A 26,231-nucleotide genomic window follows, 5' to 3' on the forward strand; every position below is an offset into this window, starting at 1 on the left:
TTTTATAACTATTTGCATTCATGTTATTAAAAAAATTATCTTCTAGGAACAAAATCTATTTTTTTATGAGAGCAAAAATAAATATTTATTCAAATAAAAAAATTTACTTTGTGCTGTCTCAGCTTGGAGGATAGTTGAAACACCATATGATCCGACAAAACAAAAGATGAAGTTCCCCAAATGATTTCAAAGAATTCCACCAAAACTAGTTGCTCCCGAATTACCAAACGATCTCCCACCCGTGTTGAGCTTAACAAAAGGAAAATTAGGAGGCTCCCAACTATTGTAGCTAGCCCCCATAGTGTGAGTTTTCTGACTTTGACAGTGAGTAACAATGTCTGAATGGAGTGTATGAATTTTGCAGCAAATATTTCAGAAGCTCCAAACAATATCCCTGAAAGATTGAAGCATTATGCACCTTCCATAAGATCCAATAAGTGACTGCAAAAAGAGTGTCGCTAGTTTTGTTGATGTTTGATAACACCCCATCAATAGCGTGGGTGTGATAGAAATCCTCATCCTCGTCCAGCTTCAAGGCATGCCAAATATTTCTTGAGAACATGATCAAAACATCTACTTCTTTATGAATAGTCCAATGATCATGTCTTCGATTCACTCAGACATAATGGTTTTGATTAATCTCCCCTAATCGTAACGTACCCCGACATCCAAGGCATAAGAAATGACTTTGGGATACAATTTTTTATTATAAGAACATGGAACATAATGGAATTTGGAAAGGAAGAAAGATTTAAATATATTTTTAATTCTTTACATTTGGAGTAAGTTTGTTTTTGGTCCCCTAAATTTAAAATTAATCTCTTTAGATCTAGTAATTTTAAAAATATTTTTTTAGTAGGACTATAATAGGCTTTTTCTTTTCTTTTCAAATTACATTATTAAAAAGATCAATTTTAAATGAGAAAACAAAAACAATCTTACCCTAAGTTTAAGGCAATGAAAACATATTTAAGATGGAAAAAAAAATTGTAATTTTAATAATTATTTCAAAAGAATTTTCTTAAAAAATATTTAATTAAATGGGAAGTTATGACATTTAAATTTAAATTTTGAAATTCAAATTTTCTATTAATGCCAATAAAAGTGGAAATCAAGAGGAGGACAATAACAATTATAAGCTCATTATTGGTGATAAAAGAAAAAAAAAGTTTGGCTAAAGTTTTTTTTTTTTTTTTTGAAAAATGATTTTAAAAGAAAATGAGACCATTGGCTTCTTCTTTGTTGCTTCTTTGCTTCTCTTTATTTTCTTTTTGCCTCTATTAAGCCTTCTCCCTCTTTACTCCTCGGTCAATCATTTTTTCTTTACGAGTTCTATAACCTTAGCTTTGCTAAGACGTTTTTGTTATATCCTGGAAGGTTTGCGTGGGACACCGCGGATAAACCTTTTAGGTCAATGATGGCCACACCTCAGGAAGTTTGACTGTGTTCGTGATTTTTGACTTTAGTAACAACAATCTAAAAGGTTTATCTTTCATGGCTGAAGCCGCAAAACCTGTCAACAATGTTGAGGCTTCCAACCCCACGCCACTGACAACAATCTTTGCTAAGCCATTGCTTGATATCTCAAAAATTGAGGTCTTCAATGGCCAAAATCTTCGTCATAGGAAGGAATGCGTTCATACCTTGCTGGACATGCATGGAGTTGTCTTTGCTTTTTCCACTCCCAAACATGATGTCGTTGTTGATGCCACTCAACCTTAACAATGGGTTCGAGCTAATAAGGTATGTTGTCACACTTTGCTAAGTGCCTTGTCTAATGATCTTTTCGATGTCTACTGCTCTTACAAGAAATCCAAAGAGATATGGTACTCTCTCATACTCAAATTCACTGTCTAGGACGTGGTTAGACAAATATTCATCATCGCTAACTACTACCGCTGGACCATGAACGAAGAAAAAGATATCAAGATACAAATCAACAAATACCACAAGCTGCTGGAAGACCTAAAAACTGAAAACATCTCTCTACCTGACAAGTTCGTTTCTAAACTCCTAATTGAGAAGCTGCTAGAGTCTTGGACAGACTATAAACAACAGTTAAAGCACAGGCACAAATAGATGTCACTGTCAAACCTTATCACCCACATTATCATTGAAGATACAAATAAGAAGGAAAATGTTGCAACAAGGACCAAAGCAATGTCTGCCAAAGCAAACACGATACAAGACAAACCATTTCATAAGAGGTATGCCAACAAAACTAATCACAATAACAAGAATAAGTACAAATATAATAGCCTACATGTTGCTCCTTCTAATCCCATCCCACATGCTCCTGCTTCTAATCCTTCTTTCAAGAAAAAAAGGAGCATGTTTTGTTTGTGGGAAGCCAAGACATTTTGCTCCTAAGTGCAGGTACAGAGTTGTAAGAAATGACAATCCTTATAAGCCGAGGGCTAACCTGGTTGAGGGAGATGGCATTATTGCTGCGGTCATTTCTCAAGTGAATGTTGTCACCAATGTGAACAAATAGGTGGTAGACTCTGGGGCTATCAGGCATATTTGTGCTAATAAGAGTATGTTTACCCCTTACATTATGTGGGGGATGGAGAAGAACAAGTTTATCTTAGTGATTTGAGAACTATTTCGGTTCAAGGAAAGGGGAAAGTTCTTCTTAAGCTCACATCTAGGAAAACACCGGCTTTGAATAATGTGCTACATGTTCCTTCTATCAGAGTTAACCTTATTTCTATAGCATTGTTGGGAAATGTTGGGGTAAAGATATCCTTTGAGTCTGATAAGATAATTATGACCAAGAATAATATATTTGTGGGGAAGGGTTATTGTGATCAGGGTCTCTTTGTACTTAATGTTTCTAAAATGATTAATGAGAATGCATCTTCTTCGGCTTACTTGATTGATTCTTATGATATACGACATGCTAGATTATAACATGTTAATCCAATGTATGCTATGAAATTGCAACGACTAGGTTTAATTAATATGCATGATAAACAAAGTAAGAAATGTGAAATATATGCTGAATCAAAATTAACTAAGAAATCATGTCCTTCTGTACAACATGAAACTGAACTGCTAGGCTTAATTCATTTTGATCTTGTTGACTTAAAACAAACTAAGACAAGAGGAGGTAAAAGTTACTTTGTAACCTCTATGGATGATTACTTTAGATATACTAATGTTTATCTAATTAGACACAAAGATGAAGCATTTGATGTGTGCTGGATCAAGTGGCCTCGGAATAATTAAGAAGAGGGAGAGGTTGAATTAATTATTAATATGTCTTGACTAATTAAAAAATTATCCTTCTTAATATTACTAGATTCAATTAGGCTTTACTACTAAGTTATGAGGAAGTAAAGAACAAAAACAATAACGTAGACAAAAGTAAAGTGGAAATAAAATTACACAGCGGAAATTAAAAAGCGTAGGGAAGAAGAAGACAAACACAAGATTTATATTGGTTCGGCCACAACCCGTGCCTACATCCAGTTCCCAAGCAACCAACGGTTCTTGAGATTTCTTTCAACCTTGTAAAATCCTTTACAAGCCAAAGATCCACAAGGGATGTACCCTCCCTTGTTCTCTTTGAACAACCAAGTGGATGTATCCTCCACTTGAACTGATCCACAAGAGATGTACTCTCTCTTGTTCTCATTATAACAACCCAAGTAGATGTACCCTCTATTTGTGCCACAAAGGATGTATCCTCCAATATGTTAGGATAAAGAATTCTCAGGCGGTTAGTCCTTTGAATCTTTGTAAGGGAAAACAAAAGATATCTCAGACGGTTAGTCCTTTGAAATCTTTTGTTTAAGGGGAAGGGAAGAATCAAAAGAATTATCAGGCGATTAGTCATTTGAATTCTCTTGGAAGAGGGAGAAGGGAGACACAAAAGAACTCGGACGGTTAGTCCTTCGATTCTTTTGGCAAGAGGGAAAAGGAATGAAGAAAAAGAATAGCACAAGTTTTTGGTCAATGAACTTTTCTTGAAAGAGAAAGTATTGAACAAAAACTTTTAGAAAGGTGAAGAGAAATGAATCAGAAAGTTCTCTAAAAAAACGTTATATAAAAATCATGTCATGGTCACATATTTATAATCATTTGATGACTCAAGTTAAAGTTTGTGACTCTTTGGCAATTTCTTTAAAACTAGTCACCTTTTAAAAATTGTGACTCTTTTGAAAAATAGTTACTTAAAAAGTTGTGACTTTTGAAAAAATCTTCAGAAACAAGTCACTTTAAGAATTGTGACTTTTGGAAATTTATTTTTCGAAATCAGTCACTGGTAATCGATCACCATCAAGGTGTTATCGATTACACATCAACAGATGTGACTCTTCATGTTTAAATTTGAAAATCAAAACATTTAGAAACACTGGTAATCGATTACAAGTATTGTGTAATCGATTACACAAGTTTGAAATGATTTGAAAAAGTTTTATCACAAGTTGTGACTCTTGAAATTTGAAATCTAACGTTTTAAAACATTGGTAATCGATTACATGATTATGGTAATCGATTACAGCTTTGTAAATCAGTAATGTTGACTACTGGCAATCGATTACTACCTTCTGGTAATCGATTACTACCTTCTGGTAATCGATTACCAAAGAGTAAAACTCTTTGGTAAAAGATTTTGTAAAAAATTCTTGTGTTACTCAATGTTTTGAAAAACTTTTTTAATACTTATCTTGATAGAGTCTTCTCTTGATTCTTGAATCTTAAGTCTTGAATCTTGATCTTGATTATTCTTGAATCTTGATTCTTGAAACTTGATTGAATCTTGAAACTTGATTATTCTTGAATCTTGATTCTTTGAAACTTGATTCTTGAAGCTTTTTGACTCTTGATTCTTTGGCATCATCAAAATAATCTTGGAAGTCATTGCTTCCACAATATGTTCTTATCTTATAAAACCGAAGTTGAAAATCTACTAAATAGAAAAAGCAAGAGGCTAATATCAGATACGGATGGTGAGTTGTTAACTCATTGACAAGTGCACTAATTCGTCCAAGTAGTACTTTAAAACGGTAAGACCGAGTATCGTTTCCATAGTGATTTTGTTTGTACTTGAGATGGCATATATCTAATTTTTGTGCAATTAATGAATGGATTTAAGAAGTTCAATTCGAATCATTTTGTTTGTAAATTAGATATTTATATGATTCTAAACTAAGACTGAGCAAGGAAAACGAACACTGGAAATGGCAAAGAATTATGAACACAAGAGTTGAATATGTTAAGGGCTTCCTATCGAAACTTGTCTTGACGTGATATAGTTAATTTTTCTCTATTTAATATTATTATAGTTATCACCTACATCTATTAAAGTACTCTAACCGTGATTCCTCACATGAGAGAACCTAATTCCTTTCTTAATCCCTCAAGAACTAAATTAGTTGAACCGCATGACTAATAGAAATGTATAAACAGGTTAAACCACCTCACACTATCCCTACAATGAAGCATTCGGATGTTCTTTCTGGTTCCAAGGATTAAAAACATTTTTCAATGCCTAAACCCTAATATAACATATAAATGGGTGATCAAACCAAATACATGTGAATAAGCACAGAAAGAGACAATGAAACTAGTAATAACATTAAATAGATAATGAGAGTCATTACATCAAGAGAGTTTAGTGGAAAGCTTCCCAATGTGTTGTTTAGCCTATACATAAAGCATGGAAATATGAAGGGAAATGGAAGGAAGATGAATGTGTGGATAAGGAGTGGCCCCCAATGGTTGTCTTTTTCTTCTTCCTTGAGCTCTAAGGTTTTGTATTGTGTCTTTTCTGAAGTCTCATATTCTTATTCTCCTCTTTTTCACTTAAAACCATTATGATATGAGATTTTCGCGATTTCCATGCTAAGCATGAGTAAGTGATTGGGCGTTAAGCGCGCAACTTGCACTAAACTTTGCATGACTTTAGGCTCTCTGAGCAGCTTCTTCACGCTAAGCGGGATCTTCTTACTAAGCGACTACAGCTCGCTAAGAGAGCCTGGTGCGCTAAGTGCAAATCCTTAGGCTTCAACTTCTCTTCCAATCCCTTACTTGTGTTTCTACAAAACAAAAACCAGTAAAAACAATATAAATATAACATTTTAGGCGTCTACTGCACAAAAACTCAGAGGATGCCAATATTCCAAAGATTCACACGAAAAGAAGCAACAAAAGAGGAGAATATTGATAATATCTATATGTTTTAATTACATAATCTACTTATGCACAACGGTTATCATGAGTACACTTTGTTTAATGACTTTGTGAAAAAGAAGGTATAATTCATGAAGTAACCCCCCCATATTCACCTGAGTCAAAGGGCGCAGCTGAAAGGAAAAATAGAACCCTTAAGGAAATGATAAATGCTTTACTTGTTAGTTCCTCTGCTCCTAACAACCTTTGGGGTGAAGTCTTCTTGCCTACTTGTTTTTTACAAAATAGAATCCTAAACAAGTTTAAGCTCTTATGAGTTATGGAAATGATATAAACCAAACCTCAAATAGTTGAGAGTGTGGGGGTGCCTAGCCAAAGTGATGTTACTCAATCCAAAGAAAAGGAAAATAGGATCTAAGACTTTTGATTATTTGTTTATTGGTTATGTTGAACATAATGTTGCTTATAGATTTCTAGTTCTAAAGGGTGATATGGTTGAGTGTGACATCATCATGGAGACTAAGAATGTGAAATTCTTCGAGGACGTTTTCCTTTTGAGGTCTAAGGCTAGTTCCAATATCGTTTCTAGTCTTGAACAACTAGTTGAAACCTATAGTGAACCTATAAACGAGGATTTGAGGAGAAGTAAAGACATAGGACAGAAAAATCTTTTGGAGATAACTTTTATATATATCTTATTAAGGATGATCCCTTTAATTTTTCAGAAGCTATTAGTTCTTCAGATGCAAACCTTTGGGAGCAAGCCATTAGGACCGGAATTGACTCTATTAAAAAAAATAATACATGCACTTTAGTAGATCTACCTGAGGGTGCAAATTCTATTGGATGTAAATGGATCTTTAAGAGAAAGTATAACCTTGATGGATCTATAGATAAGTACAAGGCAAGGTTGGTTCCTAAAGGGTTTACTCAGAAACCTAACATAGATTTTTTTCATACCTTTGCACCTATTACAAGGATTTCCTCCATTAGGATTTTGATAGCCTTAGCTACAATCCATAAGTTAGTGATTCATCAGATGGATGTTAAGACAACTTTCTTGAATGGTGATTTAGAGGAAGATATATATATGACTCAACTTGAGGGGAGTGTGGTGGACTGTCAAGAGAACAAAGTGTGCAAACTTATGAAATCCCTATATGGTTTAAAACAAGTGCCAAAACAATGGCATAAAAATTTAATGAGACTTTACTTGTTGATGGTTTTTCTAGTAGTAATGCTGATAGATGCGTGCATACAAAGTCTATGAATGATGATCATGTTATTATATGCTTGTATGTGGATGACATGCTTATTTTTGGTACATGCAATGACATAGTTTTTAAAATTAAATCTTTCTTAGCATCTAAATTTGATATAAAAGACATGGGTGAAGCAAGTTTTATTTTGGGAGTTAAAATTATAAGGAAAGGAGATAGTATATTACTATACCAAGAGCATTATGTTGAGAAACTTCTTAGGAAGTATAAATATTATGACTTTGAGTTAGTGAGTATCCCTTATGATGTTAACTCTCAATTAAAGAAAAGTAGAGGAGAATCAATTGCCCAAACTCAATATGCCCAAATCATTGGGAGTGTACTGCATTTGATGAACTTTTCTAGATTTGATATTGTATATGCAGTAGGTAGATTGAGTAGATATACCTATAGTCTTAATCATGACCATTGGGATGCATTTGTTAGACTCATGAGATATTTGTGAGGTACCATGGATTATGGTATTGAATATAATGGATTTCCTGCGGTACTTGAAGGGTATAACGATGCTAACTGGATCTCTGATTCAGATGAGACAAAATCCACTAGTGGTTATGTGTTTACTCTTGGTGGTGGTGCGATAGCTTGAAAATCAGCCAGACAAACTATTATTGCTGGATCAATAATGGAGTTAAAGTTTGTTGCTTTAGAAATGGTTGGTAGTGAGGCTGAGTGGTTGAAAAACTCCTTAGCTAACATTCCTTTGGGAATGAAACCGGCCCATCAATATCTATGCATTGTGATTCCCAGTCAGCGATAGTTATGGCTAAGAATAAAACATTTAATGGGAAAATAGGCATATACAACTGAGACATAATGTGGTTATGCAACTGCTAAAAGATGGAACGATTTCCATAGATTATGTGAAGATAGAAGGAAACTTAGTAGATCTTTTGACAAAACCCTTAGGGAGGAATATGATATTAGAAACATCGAAGGGAATGAGACTTAAGCCACTTGAAAACAAACAAGTGATGGTAACCCAACCTTTGTAATTGGAGGTCCCATGAAGAAGGTTCATATGGGTAAAAACAAGTCACTTGTTAGTTCTGGTAACACTCAAATTGATTTCTATCAATTTGCTTTTAGTCCCTTCCTATGGTGTGAGAAAGTGTTAGTGTTGCATAAATGAGAGGATAAACTTTATAGTAAACTTTATGTGTTTGAGAAAGCTTTACATCTTATAAAGTTTTTAATGATCTTTATATCCCTTATGGGTGGTATATGATTTGCAGCATGCACTTGATGAAATCACCTATATGAGTGTCAAGTGGGACGACTTGCATGAGATCTTGGCGAGATCTCTATAGCACTCATGAATATCGGGCATGCACATGGCCTAGTAGCACAACACAACAATAACAACAAAGACTGTGGGGGTGTCTTGTGATTGGTAGACCACTATCACATGCCAAATGTTTTTTGGTTCATATAGCTTGCTACACCAACTACACTATGTGTTAAGTCCTATTAGTCTAGGTCTGGTTCATATAGCTTGCTATACCAGGATCGATGCATTACATCTCATGTTGATCCAGGAATTTTCTTTTATTTATTAAATGCAATTTGTTTTTTTGAAATATGTGGGAGATGTTGTAATTTTAATAAATATTTTGAAAGAATTTTCTTAAAAAATATTTAATTAAATGGACAAGTGACATTTAAATTCAAATTTTGAAATTTCCTATCAATGTCAATAAAAGTGAAAATCAAGAGGGAGACAATGACAATTATAGGCTCATTATTGGCGATAAAAGAAAAAAAGAAGTTGGCTGAAGTTTTTTTTGAAAAATGATTTTAAAAGGAAATAAGACCATTGACTTCTTTTTTGCTTCCTCTTTGCTTTTCTTTGTTTTCTCTTCTCTATTAAGCTTTCTCCTTCTTTACTCTCGGGTTAATCATTTTTTCTTTGCGTGTTCTATAACTCTAGTTTTGTTAAGACGTTCGTGTGGTGTCGTGTGAGGTTTGCATGAGACACTGCGAATAAAACTTTTAGGTTAGTAACTGCTACGTCGCATAAATTTTAATCGTGTTCGTAATTTTTGACTTCAACAACAATGACAATAAAAAACTCCCGATGATAAATTTCTAGACTTACATGAAAAAAAATTGATATAAAAGTAAAACGTGCTTCTTCGTTTATAAATTATGAGAACAAAAATAAATAATAGGAAGAAAATACTTGTTTAAAAACTAAATAAAGAAGCAGGTTTACTCCAGCCTATTCAGAAAAAAAAGCAAAAAAAACAAACTAAAGATTCTTTTAAAGAAGACTTATATTTTATATAGAAAAAATTTAGGCGTGGTATTTTATTTTTAGAATATATAACTCCATCTACACCAATCACTTAATTTTTACAAATAATTTAATTGTTTTGATAGGTCAAACAGATTGCCGATGCAACATGTATACGAGTCACTGTACCAAGAGTTTACTAAATTGTAATATAAAAGTAGATTTGTTTTTATAATAATATACCTTTTAATATTAGGAAATTGAAATTAATAAAATTTATTTGCTTTTTATTTCTTGTATTTTTTTGTTACAAATATGCATCTGTTTGTTTTTGATTTGAGTTAAACATTAAATTAAGATAATAAATTTTTAAGTGGATTAAGATTATTATTTTTGAATTCAAGTAATAAAACTAAAATGAAAATAAATTAAAATAAAAAACACAAAATTTCCTTTCCCTCTCCTTAAGCACTGTCTGTCTCTCTCATTTTCGGAGGTCGGCGACGAGCGCTGAACCTTAAAACGAATCTGCATCAACTGGTAAGTAAGAGAGAGAGAGAGAGAGAAAGAGAGAGAGAGAGAGAGAGAGAGAGAGAGAGAGGCGCCAACATAAACCCTAGAATTTCAAATTTGCATGTTCCTCTTTCTCTCGATCCCAATTTCCTCATGGGTCGACCCGAGCCATGCGTCCTCTTCGCCCAAAACTTCGTTCACCCGCATCTCGACGAGTACGTCGACGAGGTAACGCCACTTTCCACTGTCGTTTATCGCTACTTCGTTCTTTCAATTGCATTGCTTGGTAGAAAAAAAATTGAATTAATTGTTTTGGTTAAGATTTAAGCGCGGCTGGTGCTCTCGCTACTTGCTACTCTTCCTCACCGTAGTTATTGTGTGGATTAGAATGTGTTTCAGTGGGGGAACTGAGTTGATGTTGTTGTTAGGGTTTGATGGGTTTTTGTATTGTTGGGTGTGGGAACTAAGAGTTGTTTCTTTCTTGCAGGTTATGTTTTCGGAGCCCATTGTTATCACCGCGTGTGAGTTTCTGGAACAGAGTGCGTCATCAGTTGCTCAAGCAGTGACACTTGTTGGGTATGTTCTTTTTTTTAGTGTGTCCTTTTGAAATTGGTTTGAAACGATAGAAGAATGGGCTGAATCGTGTAGATACTTGCTTGGTGTTAAGAGTTGGATTTGTTTTGTTGTTCCAAAATGTGATGTAGTTTGTGGTTGCTCATGCTTGTTTTAGAAGATCACATTGAGTAATTGAATGTAGAAAGAACACTTTATATACTTTGGGAGTGTTTGGAAGAGTTTATAGGAAGTTTACAGTATGTTTAGTTGCGCGTCCAACCCATTATGAGAGATGAACTTTTGAAGCTATCTTAACCACATTTGTTCTATCTTTCATGTTAACATGAACATTACATGATTTTGAAGAGAATGGGATGGGCTTCCAAACACCCACTTATTTGTGCTTATGAAAATGGCTTATGACCTTATAAGTTTTTTTACAATCTTGTTTCTATATGTTTCATGCTGATTGGTGAATGTTATCAATGTAAGCTTTTCTTTAGCTTATTTCTGTAAGCTTCATGGTTAAGCTTATGATATGAGGTCTTGTGTGATAAGCTTAGAATAAGTGCTAAAGTAAGTTGTTTACCCAGATGCACTCTGGCTTGGTGTTGCTCATGCTTAATTGGTTCTAAGGATTATTTTGCAGTTATGATTTTGGATGATTGTTGAAGTTTTTGAAATTATTTAGTTAATTGCTGCTGACCTTTTCAGGGCAACTTCACCTCCATCATTTGCGATAGAGGTGTTTGTTCACTGTGAGGGAGAGACGAGGTTTAGAAGACTTTGTCAGCCCTTTCTCTATTCACACTCTTCGTCAAATGTACTAGAAGTAGAGGTATTTATGAAATTTTAGACTATTTTCTAATCTGGCTAATATTAAGTGTCTGGCTCCTGGTTACTTTGACTGTTTGAATCTTTACTTGTGCTGCTTTTTCTGTTGGATAAGGATTTGTTTAAAAGTACATTAATGTTGTTATATACTTATATTTCTCAGTTTGATCTACTAATTGTATTATGCAGTTATTGAGTTTTGGGTTTTTTTTACAGATGTAAAAACGTATCTCATGTGTGATGAAAAATAAATTTTGTATGACAAACTTCTAATTCTAAGTTCTTTTCTTTTGATAAAAGAATAGTTAAGTAAATATTAGTGTTTTGGAGATCGTTTGACATGAATTGATCCAATATAATAGATTAAGTTTGATGATTAATATTAGTGAAAAGAATATGATTGAAATTTTGGGTACGCGTGGTTCCTGTTTTCTTATCATACATGCTAATGTATAATATTATTTTTCCTTTCATTGATTTGCTAAAGATGTTTGGTGGATGCTTTATCCTCCTGATGTCTTACTAAATTGCCCAAGCTTCTGTTTGTATTAGTTTATTTTGGAAAAATAATTGCTTTTTTTGCTAATTTCCCGAGTGAGTTTGATAAAATGATTATTTAAAAAAAAGTGATTGGGAAACAGTCTATAATTATTTTTCTATCAAAAGTATTTATACTGTTATTGGTGTTTCAGTACTTCTCTCTCTTTCTCAGGCTGTTGTTACTAGTCATCTAGTTGTAAGGGGCAGCTATCGCAGTCTAAGTTTGGTTATATATGGCAACACAGCTGAGGATCTGGGTCAGTTTAACATTGATATTGATGACAATGCGTTGACTGATCTTGTTGATTCTACTGAGGGGAAGCTTGAAGACCTGCCACCAGCATTACGCTCTACTAGTTTTACAATTGATGATTCACGTTCATATCTGAATGTGTTGTCTATTCCAGTTCCTGCAACAGATATTTCTGTTGAAGTCAATCTTTTTCTAGGGTTGATGTTAAAATTTTTGGAGTTTTCAGATCTTGGGGATGCTGGACATAAAATTGTAAATACTGTAGTGTCTGCAATCTCTTCTTACATTTCCAGTGACATATGTGAATCAATCGGTGGGAGATATCAGATGCGGAAGAGATCTGAGAATTTGGAAGAGTTGCACATTGTTGTTGATGAGGCAAGAAAAGAGCTTCTTGAGGTTTATAAGGTTCTTCATAAAAAATTTAGGAGTGAATCTTCTGAGTGTTCATCAGATGCCTATTATCTTGAAATGGATGCTGAAATGTTGGATTCCAAAACTTTGGTGGATATGTTTAACCAGTACTTTCATTTTCAAAGGAACTCTTCCTGTATAGGAGATCACTGCCTTTCTCAGGTAATATTTTGTTTTCTTGTCAAATCTTCTACCAGCAGCTTCCTATTAGTAGAGAAAGTTAGAATCCTAGAAATGCGTTTCCCCCTTTATTGCTTATTTATTTGCTTGTTTTTCTTTTTCCCCCCTGCTTATGTATTCATATGCTTTACTGCAGAGTGAGCATGCCCTATTAGGATTGAGCATGGCTTATTTGCTTTGTTCTGGTAGAAAGAGTGGCTTTCAATTTGTTAGTAGTGGGGGAATGGAGCAGCTTGCATTGTTTTTTTCCAAGGATGGGCAAAATTCTACTACTATTATGCTATTGCTTCTTGGTGTTGTAGAGCGGGCTACTAGGTATTCAGTTGGATGTGAAGCCTTTTTAGGTTGGTGGCCCCGGGAAGATGACAGTATCCCCTCTAGTATCAGTGAAGGTTATAGTCATTTGTTGAAGTTGATATTATCAAAACCTCGTCACGATGTTGCTTCTCTTGCGACCTATTTGCTTCATCGCTTACGATTTTATGAAATTGCTTCAAGATATGAGGTATTACTTCCATGATTGTGCTTGTGATAAATGTTTCTTTGCATTTCTGAACTTCATCTTTATCTTGTAGTAATTTAATTTTTGCCAGTCTGCAGTTCTTTCTGTGCTGGGAAACATCAGTACTGTTGGCAGGGTTACAGATGTTACATTGAATATGCTCAGCTCTTCTGAAATTCTGCTCAGAAAGCTCCTGGTCAGTTTTAATTCAATATAGCTTTTGTAGTATTAGAAATTAGTAGTATGCAGAATTTTATTTTTCCCCACTACTTAGGTAGTTTTATTTCTTTGCATTTTGTAGTAGTAATTTGTAATTTTAACTCAGAATAAGTTTATTGTTAATGTTTGTTGACAAGTACTAATGCAGAAATTGATAAATTCACGTGGTCCAATTGAAGATCCTTCTCCTATAGCTTGTGCAAGCAGATCACTGATTACTGGTCAAACAGATGGATTGTTGTCATATAAAACAACTTCCAGCTTGATTAGCTCTTCAAGTTGTTGCTTTTCAGATTGTGATATTGATTCCCATTTATTGGGACTTTTGAAGGTATACCATTTTTTCAGGACAAGTTTTTTCTGGAAATTTTGCCTGCTCTGGTCGGAATGCAGCTTGTTAAACTTAACATCACGTGTCTCTATTAAGTGAAATCTGCATTCTTGTCTGTATATAAGTAAAGGAAGATGGTATTTGAATATGAGAGCTGGGGACTGATTTCTGTTTTTACAAGTATTTATTACACTCATGCTTTTAATTATTCCTATTCTCATATTATCTTGGATGCAGGAGAGGGGTTTTCTTTCATTATCAACTGCATTGTTGTCATCATCTAAACTGCGCATGGAGAGTGGCCATGCAATGGAAATCTTCATGGATGTCACGTCATCCATTGAGGCCGTGATTCTATCATTTCTTTTTTGTCGTTCAGGTTGGCTACAATTAACACACTCACACACACTGTTTTCATCAATTATTAGAAAGAAGCAAGCGAAATATCAAGTAATTTCATTCACTTTCCCCTACCATTGTAGGCTTGATATTCCTATTGCAGGATCCCGAACTTTCTAGTACATTAATCCATGCTCTTAGGAGTGGTCACCGAGGCAACAAGGAAGATTGTATTCCTCTTCGATATGCCTCCATTTTGATTTCAAAGGGTTTCTTTTGTAGTCCACTGGAGATAGGAATGATAATTGAGATGCATTTAAAAATGGTTAGTTGAACAACAAAATTATAATGTCCTCAACCCCACTGTTTGCTTTGTCTCTCTTTCTGCTGCTTTTTTCCCCCTTAAATTTTAATTTTGTTTCTGGCTTGTATCTAATTGGGATAATTTCTATGCTTGCCCTAGGTTAATGCCATTGATAGTTTGCTTTCATCGAATCCGCAATCGGAAGAGTTCTTATGGGTTGTCTGGGAACTCTCTACGCTCTCACGGTGCCAATTGCCTTATTCTTATTAAAATTGAATCTTAAATATTCTGAATGCAGTTTAAGTTCTGATTTAAACCTGCTGATGATTTGTAGATCTGATTGTGGGCGCCAAGCATTATTGGCCTTAGGAAATTTTCCTGAGGTATGCACATAAATGATTAGCTATTTTAGCTACAATAATACTGCATCAGGAAGCTTATGCTATATGATTGTATGGTCTGTTGACTAACTCACTGGATAACTGGATAATGTTTTGCAGAGTAATATACTCATATATGTAAGGTGTGAATGTTTGTTCTTTTTTTTTTTTGGTATTTTACCTGGAATTTTGAGTAAACAACTTTATTAAGCGCTTATTCAATAAGCTCTTATCACATTAGAGATTGGTAGGAACCAGTGTCCCAATCTATCAAGTAAATAGTAAAAGATGCAACAAGAAAGGTAGGGAATATGTATTATTCATGAAATGAGGGAAATTACAGAGGAAGAGAATTCCTACTGCCGCAGAGCAAGGCTCCTTTAGAGAGCTACTGCTCTCTATCCATAACTAACATAATGATTTACCTCTGATACCCTCCTCATGCACCCACAGCCTATATGCTAACCAAAAATCCCTAAAACAATTACTATTCTCTTTCTCTGCTGTGCAAAAAAAAAAAACTATTCTCTTTCTCTACCAGCACAGCATCCCACCTCACACCTTCCTGACTTCCCTCTTTTGTCTCCTAGTGTAATCCTTCCACACCTTGGGTCCATGTGACAAATGCTGGACCATTTGCTCTTTTGGGCCTGATAAATTGGGCTGGGCTCTAACATTTATGTCATGCTTAATGTGGTTTTTTTCTATAAAATCAGTGCTAATATGCAGTTACAGAAATTAGCTGTAAATGCTACAAATGGCTGTTTCTGTTACAGATCTACATAACTGGAGTTTTTATTTGTGGTATTAGACATTTTAATATGTGATATATTGCTTATTTTCCGGCACTTATATATTATGATTCTTTCCTTTTCTGTAGGCTGTTTCCATCTTAATTGAAGCACTAAGTTCCTTCAAGGAATCTGAATCTGTTGGGAAAAACAGCGGTAGTCAAGTCACTCTATTCTCTTTCTTATACACAGACATGGTATTGACATGATTTCTTCTTTAGTGGTCTAAATTGCTTGTTTTAACTCTACTGCATTCAGGATCTTCAGCGGTAAATCTTACAATATTTCACTCAGCTGCTGAGATCATTGAAGCCATTGTTACAGATTCCACAGCATCATCTTTGGGTTCATGGATTGGACATGCTTTGGAACTTCATAGGGCTTTGCATTTCTCCTCTCCAGGGTCCAACAGAAAAGATGCTCCCTCACGGTTGTTGGAATGGATAGATGCTGGCGTAGTATACCACAAACAAGGGGGTATTGGTCTCCTGCGTTATGCTGCTGTATTGGCTTCTGGAGGAGATGCCCAGTTAACTACTGTCCTAGTTTCAGATCTGACTGATGTTGAAAATGTTGTTGGAGAATCTTCCAGTGGCTCTGATATTAATGTTATGGAGAATCTGGGAAAGTTTATATCTGAAAAGTCTTTTGACGGTGTCACTCTTCGTGATTCTTCTCTGGCACAGTTGACTACTGCATTAAGGATTTTGTCTTTTATTTCCGAGAACCCAGTATGTTATAATCTATTTGTAATTATTCTATTTATAATTATATGTCCTTTCTTATGACAGTTTTAATCAATGCAGACTGTTGCTGCAACTCTCTATGATGAAGGTGCTGTAATAGTTATTTATGCCATTTTAGTCAACTGCAGATTCATGCTTGAGAGGTCCTCAAACAATTATGGTAAGTTAATTACAAATTTACAATAGATTGCCTATATGATTATGTTATCACATCAAATTATCCTACCTTCCCTTCATAATATTTGATATGCATTACATACCAGGTTGTTGAGTTAATGTTGTGAATAGTTTTCAATAAAATAGCTGTTTGACAGACATTTTATATTATCTTAATTTTGCATAATCATAAATTTTAATGTTAGTTCCATTTACTAATGGTATTTGGTATTTTGGTTTACATAATTTGATAGTTCCCATTATATATTATTCTCTAATAAAATGCTGAATCTCTCGAAACTAAACGGATAATGATACTTGGACGGAGAAGAGAGCAATTGAAATGACTGTTTTTTGTTCTTAAGCACATCATCTTTTGATAAGCAAGTGCCTATTGATTGTTTTGAAGGTTTTGGTAAGAAGTGGCCAAGTTATCTGACAGTGTGCAGTGTAATTGATATGAACACCTGATTGAAGCAAAACGTAAATCAAGGGCGTTTATTTACATCTTGCTGTTTTAAATATACTTTGGGTCTTTAGGGGTTAGATTGCATTTTTAGCTTTTGGTGTTTTTCCCGTGATTTTTCAAGAGGTCTTAGCCATTTTTGACATGCAGGGGGGGATTGGGAATCCTTGCTGCATTTTTACCCCATTTTGTTTATGTGTTTTAGATTCTTTACCCCGACTTCACTTGTACTTTTCATATGTAACTTGTAATGCATTTTTTTTTCTGTTAAGAAATTTCATATTATCTATTTTGTCTAAAACTTAGCAAATGTAATTTTCCATATCTTGGAACAGATTACCTTGTAGATGAGGGTACAGAATGCAATGCTACTTCTGATTTACTACTGGAACGTAATCGTGAGCTGAACATTGTTGATCTTTTGGTTCCTTCTCTGGTGCTATTGATTACACTACTTCAGAAATTACAGGTGTCTAATTTATTTTTCTATTTATTATTATTATTATTATTATTATTATTATTATTGTTATTGTTATTGTATGTTTTCTGCTTTCACCTTTCTCTGACCTTAACAATTTTTTTCCATAAAAAACAACAAAAAATAAATCTGAGATTCATCTGTTGGATTTGCAGTACCTTGTGTAACACAAGTTGATAATCATAGTATTTTTGATAGAGATTGTTTTGGTTGCATTTTAGGAAGCAAAGGAGCAACACCGAAATACAAAGTTAATGAATGCTCTTTTACGATTACACAGCGAAATAAGGTATCCATTAGTTCCATTCTCTTTGCATCTGGTTAGAGAATCTTACTTCTTTATGCTGATCAAATCGTGGTCATTGCAGCCCCAAGCTAGCTGCATGTGCAGATGACTTATCATCTCCATATCCTGATTATGCTATTGGTTATGGAGCTGTCTGTCATCTTGTTGCATCAGCACTTGCTTTCTGGCCAGTACATGGTTGGAGTCCAGGTCTTTTTCACACCCTTCTCGCCAGCGTTCAGAGTACTTCATTGTTGACTCTAGGTCCAAAAGAAACATGCAGTTTGCTCTATCTTTTGGTATGGCTATTCCATTTTATGTTTTACTGTCCAAAGTTGTGTTGTTGGTGTTATTTCTTTAAATACTATATATTACTTGTGCTCATCCATTCTTCAAGATTATTGGATTGTGTTTGTATGATTAACTCCTATGATCTTATTTGTTTTCTATTGCAAGATTGATTTATTTCCTGAAGAAGATATATGGCTTTGGACTAGTGGAATGCCCTTGTTGACTGCACGGAGAATGTTGGCTGTTGGAAACATTTTAGGGCCTCAAAAGGAGAGGCATGTCAACTGGTATTTGGAATCTGGACACCAAGAGAAGCTGGTTGGCCAGCTGGCACCACATCTTGACAAAATTGCTGAGATTATACTACATTATGCAGTTTCTGTATGTAGTTCTGCCTAAATAATGAACTTCCAATTTTTAATATGAAGTAGGCATTGTTGGTGGAGCTTGCATAAATGTTATTTTTTTGTTATTCTGCTTTTTTGGCAGGCATTAGTGGTCATTCAAGATCTGCTGCGTGTTTTTGTAATTCGAATTGCTTGCCAAAATGCTAAGTATGCATCCATGCTTATAAAACCAGCATTGTCCTCAGTTATTCATCATGTTTCAGAATCATCATGTCCATCAGATACAGATGCATACAAGGTAAGGTTCCTGTCTGTCTGTCTGCCCCTAAAATTTGGAGCTTGTAGTTCTTCTAGTGTGACATTTTGATGAGTTTTTCTTCTCCATTTTCAGGTTTTGAGGCTTCTTGATTTTCTTGTCAGCCTGTTGGAGCATCCACTTGGAAAGGTGGCATACTTCTATTCATCTGCTTTTTCCTTTGTTCTTGTCTTTTATTTTCATTATGATTATTTTGATGAATCTAGTTTTATTAACTATTGTTGATTGTTGATAATAGTAGTTTACAACTTGACATAATATAAAGCTGGTTCACTTTCTCTCTGTCAGGGCCTATTGTTGAGGGAGGGCACTCTTCAGATTCTGACAAAAGTACTGGATAGATGTTTTGTTATTGTTGATGTTGATGGAAAGCAGATTCATGATAGAAGTTCTGCAAAATGCAGCTTTAATTTTTTTAGTTGGTGTCTCCCAATATTCAACTTTATGATGCTGCTTTTTCGTTCTGAAATTTCTCGACATTACCCCCGAAGAGATGACTTGTGAGCAGTTTACATTCTTATAAAAATCATGTTTTATTCAAGTTTGACACCCAAGTGACGAATTTTCTGGTGTTCTGGCAGTAAAAATTTTGAAAAATTGAGTGATGAAGATTGTGCCCTGATTTTACGATATCTTTTGAAGAGTTGTCAGGTGACTCTCTGATACTGTCTGCATATACTTTTGAAGATTGTGGCCTTTCTCCAGCATGTAAATTGAGCACTTGTCCTTGGGCAAACGGGTGCCAAAATCCATTGTCTTACAACAGTTTTAAATTTTAGTGTTCTTCTTTTGTTGCTTTCTTAATGTTAACCAAGAGTTCTTTTATTTCAAGGTCCTGCCTGTTGGAAAAGAGTTACTGGCTTGTCTTACAGCTTTCAAAGAATTAGCTTCTTGTGGTGAAGGTCAAATGGCATTTGGAGCTACTCATTTTGGTATCCACTCTCATGCTCTCGAACTTGAGCCTCGGAAAGATGATAGGAATGTAAATTATAATGTCTCTAGTGTAGCAGAATGGATCAAATGCCCCCCTTTACTTAGCTGTTGGATGAAGTTGTTTAGATCGATTGATACAAAGGAGGGTTTGTCAGCTTATGCAATTGAGGCTGCCTATGCATTATCTGTGGGTTCCCTACAATTTTGCATGGATGGAGACAGGTAAGTTTTTGTATTTTGTTTCTGGATTGCTGCTTCTGATTAACTTCTAGACATGTGCTTATGATATCATGATTTGAAAAAAATATTTATTCCAACTTGTCTGTGCTCATATCCCAATATAGTTTTAGAATGGAGAAGTTGAAGTTATTAAAACATTGCCATTCTTCTCTTGTTTTCTATTTCCTTGAGTGTAGTGGTGATGATTTACAGAAGACAATTGTTGTTGGGTTAAATTAGGTAGTAACTGAAACCTGATTATTTTCTTTTTAAAAAATTGATAGTTTGATATATTTTGACATATAGAAGTTTTCAACTATAGAAACTACACAAAGTGTGAATAACTGACTGATACTGAAGGTTATAGTCATCCATCCTAATACTAAAGTAAAATTTTTGGGTTAAGCTTGTCATCATTGTGAAAATTAGAGTGTTCTTATACTTTTTTAAGAAGTGTACTGGAGCCAAAGGCATGAAATCTTCCTAAATATATATGTGTGAAAATAATTTTCTATGAAAACTAATAGAATCACACTGTGTTGTATATACAAAAAGTGTCTTTCAAGCAAAATAATTAATCATATATATTATTATAATATCATATATATATATAAATATTATGTTATTAGTGTAAATTATATTGCAATAGAAATATATTGATATATTATAATGAATAACTAATAATATTATATAATTTTAATTATAAAAATACACAATTATTAAAAAAATAATAAATATATTTTTATTGGTTATATATTTTATCATCTGTTATTATCTTAATTTATTTACAACAATACAACCAGTTTACTATTATTGCTCATTAGCATAAATTGTGTGTGTGTGCATGCGTGTATATATGCATGTATAATTTTTATTATCTTTTATGTAAATTGAAAGCCCATTATGAAATAATTCCTTTGTATATAAATGTGATTTTTTAACTTCATATGTAATTAAAATATGTTATTATAACTTTATAAGTATTACTTTTTCATTTCACTTTTTAGATAATTATTCTAAAATATATCTGAAGAGAAATAATATAACATAAACAATGATTTGAAATTTAAAGTTTTCTGTTTTAGTAGTTACGAGTTTGTATCTAATTTTGAATTTTTTAATATTGAGTATTTATGTAAGTGTATAATAAATTATTTAATCCATATCTAATCTCAGTGTAGTGGTCATATCTAAACATTTTCAGGGATTGACTCTATGTACCTTTATCTGGGATTGATAACTATCTATAGACCCTAAAGAGTAGTGCGAGACAGTGCTTCAGTTTTATGGTATTTGGTTGGAATCCCTGCTTTTAAAAAACACAACAAATTACTGTATATTTGCCATCTATGTTCTTAATGTAACTAAAGGCTAATTTCAGAACTCTGAAAATCCAGAATACAATTGGTACAAGATAGAACCTTGTGTCAATAGTGTCCGATTCTCAGTGAAAAAAAATCTTTTTGTAGGTGTATTTTCATAAGATGAACTTAAGGTGAAACAACAATCTGAAATTTGAACCTATATTATTATCTATATTTGTGAAGAAGTGGCAATAAAAGGATTAAATATTTCAAAAAATAGATTTCTGAGATTTTGATTTTATCTCTTGATATCCCAAGGTTCTTAGCATTGAAAGGAAGGCAGTGATGCATATGAAAAATTCTCTGTACTTTTTCTTTTTGTTATTCTTTTAGATCATATAGCAGGAAAATTTACAGTTTCTTTCTTGGTTAGTTTGAATTCCGACAGAGTTGTTGCATTGAAGTACCTCTTTGGGATTTCCAATGATATGACAAGATCAGATGGCTTTCCTGAGGAAAATATAAATTACATACTAGAATTTAGTGCTCTGTTAAGTTCTAAAGCTTCTATGGATGATTGTTTGGTTAACTCTCAGTCACAAATCCCATTATATCAGGTATAAATCCATTTGAGCACAGCTTCTTCTTTCATAGTTTTTACCTGTATTACTCTGTAACGTCTGCTTTGTATTTGTGATGTAAGGTTTCTGAGTCAGTTAAATCATTGTCATTAGTATTGCAAAGGCCTGTTGATTCCATGAAGTTAGAAGATGTTGTTTTACATCAAAATGAAGTTCTAGTTTTTTCAAAGACACATCAGTTGCTTGAAAACAGTGTTGAGAAGATTGATGATCATCTTAATGTTGGTGGACTTGGCGACAAATTTCTTTGGGAATGTCCAGAAACATTACCAGATAGATTAACACAGACAACTCTTGCTGCCAAGAGGAAGCTTCCATCAATGGATGGTCCTGTAAGGCGAGCTAGAGGAGAAAGTTTTCAGGCTGATATGTCTTCTCAAAATGCTTTTTCACGGGGTGTAGCACAGTCTGCTGTTTCTTCTGGTCCTACACGTAGGGATGCCTTCCGGCAACGCAAGCCAAATACAAGCAGACCACCATCTATGCATGTAGATGATTATGTTGCAAGAGAGAAAAATGTTGAAGGGGTTACTAATGTAATATCAGTGCCACGAGCAGGATCTACTGGTGGGAGACCTCCATCCATTCATGTAGATGAATTTATGGCAAGACAGAGGGAGCGGCACAACCCTTCAGCAACAGTAGTGGGAGAGGCTGTTGGACACCCAAAAGATGCTTCTCCTGTAAAACCCACAGATACGGAGAAGTTAAACAAATCTAAGCAATTGAAAACAGATCTTTATGATGATCTTCAAGGAATTGATATAGTTTTTGACGGAGAGGAGTCTGACCCTGATGACAAGTTGCCATTCCCTCAGCTGGATGATGACTTACAACAGCCTGCCCCAGTTATTATTGAGCAAAGTTCTCCTCACTCGATTGTTGAAGAAACAGAAAGTGATGTCGTTGATAGTAGTCAATTTTCTCAAATGGGTACTCCATTAGGATCTAACATCGATGAAAATGGCCAAACTGAATTTTCTTCAAAGATGTCTGGTTCACGTCCTGATATGTCATTAACTCGGGAATCAAGTGTTTCTTCAGACAGGAAGTATGTTGAGCAGGCTGATGACACGAAAAATGTTCAAGCTAGGCCCTCTGGCAGATATGATTCTGTATCATCAAATACTTCGTTTCCAATGTCTCTTTACAATAATCCATCCACATCTATGCAATCACCAGCTGATTCAAGGATGGTTTCCCAAAATTACTTGTTAAAGAATAGTCCTCAACATGCTGGTATTGCTTCTGGTTCTCAAGGATTGTATGACCAAAGGTTTTTGACCAACCAACCTCCTTTACCACCCATGCCACCTCCACCTACAGTCTCGCCTGTAATATCGCATGCTACAGATTCAGTTCCTGGTCATTCATCTCCATTTGTTAATTCTCTAGCAGGCACACAGCGTCCTGTGGCATTCCAAGTGAGGAACTTTTCCTCCTTGTTATTCAGTTATTTCCTCCTTTTCTGGTTGCTGCTACAATCATATGAATCTTCTTTTCCTCATGCATTCTTTTTTCTCCTGGATAAGCACTTACTACTTTTATAATTCTTCCTTACACTTGCAGGTTCGGTCAGACTATTCATCTCCATTCATCAATGGTTCAACTGCTGCATCTTCTGTTCCTGTGCCAGATTCAAAATACTCCAGGACTTCTGTGTCTTCCCCTGGTGGACCTAGTAGAGTTGCTCCTCCCCTTCCTCCTACACCACCTCCTTTTGCATCTAATCAGTATAATTTACCATCTGTTAAAACTTCTGCCTCCCAACCTTCTATGTATAATCAGACAAGTATTGGGGCCACTGAACTTTCCCAGGCCTCCATTTCATCTTCAGGAGCCAGATTGTCATCTTACCCAAATCCCCCAATGATGTCTGCGGGTTTTAGTAGGTCAGCTTCCATGCCATTGACTATGTTCGGTAACTCCCCAAATCAGCAACAGACTGAGAACCAGCCAAGCATCTTACAAAGTATCTCTGTTCCTCCAGCTTCCTTTCAGTCAATGCATCCAGTTACTCAGTTGCAGCCCCTCCAGCCACCCCAGCTTCCACGCCCACCACAACCTCCTCAGCTCCTTAGGCCGCCTGTCCACGCTTTACAGCAGTTGGAGCAAGGGATGGCTGTGCAAAGCAATGTTCAAGTGCATCATCAATTACAGATGCTGCAACAGCCTCAGGTTCCTTCAATGCAGACGTATTACCAAACCCAGCAGCAACAGTTTTCACATGAGCAGCAGCAAGTTGAATATACTCAACAGCCAGGGAATTCTCTATCACAGCAGCAACAAGATGCAGCAATGTCGTTACATGAGTATTTCAAGTCTCCAGAGGCAATTCAGGTATTTTCTAATTGTAGCATTTTTGGGAGGATACCATGCATAATTTCAGTTTTAGCCAGATGGACCATTTGATTAGTACTGTTTTTAATCTTTATCATTCTACTCTTCTGATGTGCAGTCTTTATTGAGTGATCGGGACAAACTTTGCCAACTTTTGGAGCAGCATCCGAAATTAATGCAGATGCTTCAGGTTGTTCTTGGGATTTGTTTCATAGATCTTTTGTTTGTTTGTTATCAGGAGGGGTCATGTAGGTGGTTTTTTTTATACCTATTGAATAGTGTCCAAATTCTCTTGATTTTCCATACATTTCTTGTTAGTGTCATTAGATGTTTGGTAGGTTAAGGGTTGGGAATGGTAAACTGCGGAACTGGTATGAAGATTTTCTTGTCTGTTGGTTATGTATAACTTTACTGTTCTCACTTCCCAGCATTTTTAGTATTCAATGACAAAATGATTAGAATATCTACATAAATTCCTTTTACAAAAAAATGTGATGGTTTATTTATTATTTGTTATTCGTTTTTTTCCTGCTCTGAAACATGGATTAAAATTGGTTCTTGTTTTCATGCAGGAAAAATTGGGCCAACTGTAGCCGCATGATGATGACCAAGTAGAACTGTTTCATGTCTGTAAATGTCCATTCATTATCCAAATGATGAGTTGCGCTGATGCTTATGCCTCAGGGCATTGAAATTTTGTTAATATGTACTTTCTGGGTTCATTTTTTTATTTTTATTTTTAAATTTCAATGAGCACAATATTGATGCCCAATATATTAATGGTTGGAGAGTGGCTTCTGATGAGAGCTTAAGTGGGATATTTACATTGAAGTCACTGGGGCAGTGGTTCAACTGTTAATAACTGGTGCAATCATTTTGCCGTTTGTTGTATTAAATGTTGTACAGGTATTGCTCCTGGACGGGGCTAGGTTGGTTAAAATTGAAACTCAGTGAATAATGACTAATGTGTGTTTGGTTGTTGTTTCCTGCACCTCCAATTTGCTTCTTGCAATCCTTTTTTTTGGCTTCTGGAATGACCAATTCAGAAGCTAAAAATAAATATTACTTATTACACTTAACCCCACACTTTATTTTGACCCTGGACAAACTTTCCCTAATTGCTTAATTTCATTACATTGATCCCTTGCCCCTTAACGACATTTGGGTTGTTACTAGAATCTGGCACATGATGGAGTTATGTTTTTTATTCTTCCAAACTTACTTTCACCCTGTTCCTTTAGTTCCCAACCCAGAACATGAACGTGAAAAGAATGAACATCGTCGGAAGGAGACCAACATTAATTTGCAGCCAACAATTTTTTTTAATGAAACAACCAACAATTCTAAACCACGTATGAGCAATGTGTAAAAAGAGAATTCAACAATCTATACGTGACAATGGTTTTCATAATCCCAAACAAAGTTCAGCACAGGATATTAAAAAAAAATTAGCAACAAAAAATTCAAATGGAGGTTGTGAGTGTGAAGCTTGATGGCAAATTTACTGTACAGGGGTTTTTTTAGAAACAATTTACGGAATAGGGTCTCTTTTAAAATAAATTGTAGAGGGGGTCTCTTCCTTACGTGGGTGTCGCCATTGACACTGGTAGGAAGCTTGAATCGCCAGTGGCAATGGCGGGATAGGGGGTGCCGTTATTTGTAGCAGCGGGACATGCTGACTAGGAGAGGGGGTACCGCCATTGGTGCTGGCGGGATAGGCTGAGTAGGAGAGAGGAGGTGGTATCGCCATTGGTGCTGGCGAGACGTGCCAACGTGGACAGTCCCGCCATTGGCACCTGCGTTACACCTTTGGACAGGTTTGATGGGACTGAAGCTTGGACGGTGATGCTGAATGATAAGACTCAAGCCTGATCTGATGCAGCTAGGGTTCACATG

General features: G+C 35.1%; 1 protein-coding gene across 1 annotated transcript; it reads left to right on the forward strand.

Annotated features, from left to right (window-relative positions):
• The first annotated feature begins 10,111 nt into the window (after positions 1 to 10,111).
• LOC100793152 (protein virilizer homolog) lies at positions 10,112 to 25,300 on the forward strand. The gene is made up of 28 exons (XM_006575222.4): positions 10,112 to 10,398; positions 10,658 to 10,746; positions 11,440 to 11,563; positions 12,272 to 12,928; positions 13,083 to 13,451; positions 13,540 to 13,644; positions 13,816 to 13,998; positions 14,236 to 14,377; positions 14,481 to 14,662; positions 14,801 to 14,886; positions 14,976 to 15,024; positions 15,902 to 15,968; positions 16,071 to 16,543; positions 16,619 to 16,718; positions 17,516 to 17,649; positions 17,880 to 17,947; positions 18,027 to 18,243; positions 18,401 to 18,616; positions 18,725 to 18,880; positions 18,974 to 19,027; positions 19,187 to 19,398; positions 19,480 to 19,549; positions 19,731 to 20,053; positions 21,788 to 21,971; positions 22,058 to 23,419; positions 23,565 to 24,335; positions 24,454 to 24,525; positions 24,908 to 25,300. The coding sequence occupies exons 1-28, from the start codon at positions 10,324 to 10,326 to the stop codon at positions 24,926 to 24,928; spliced, it is 6,561 nt and encodes a 2,186-aa protein (XP_006575285.1). The 5' UTR covers positions 10,112 to 10,323; the 3' UTR covers positions 24,929 to 25,300.
• The last annotated feature ends 931 nt before the right edge of the window (positions 25,301 to 26,231 follow it).

Source organism: Glycine max, chromosome 2 (genome assembly GCF_000004515.6).
Source record: "Glycine max cultivar Williams 82 chromosome 2, Glycine_max_v4.0, whole genome shotgun sequence".
In the NCBI taxonomy this organism is placed as follows: Eukaryota; Viridiplantae; Streptophyta; class Magnoliopsida; order Fabales; family Fabaceae; genus Glycine; species Glycine max.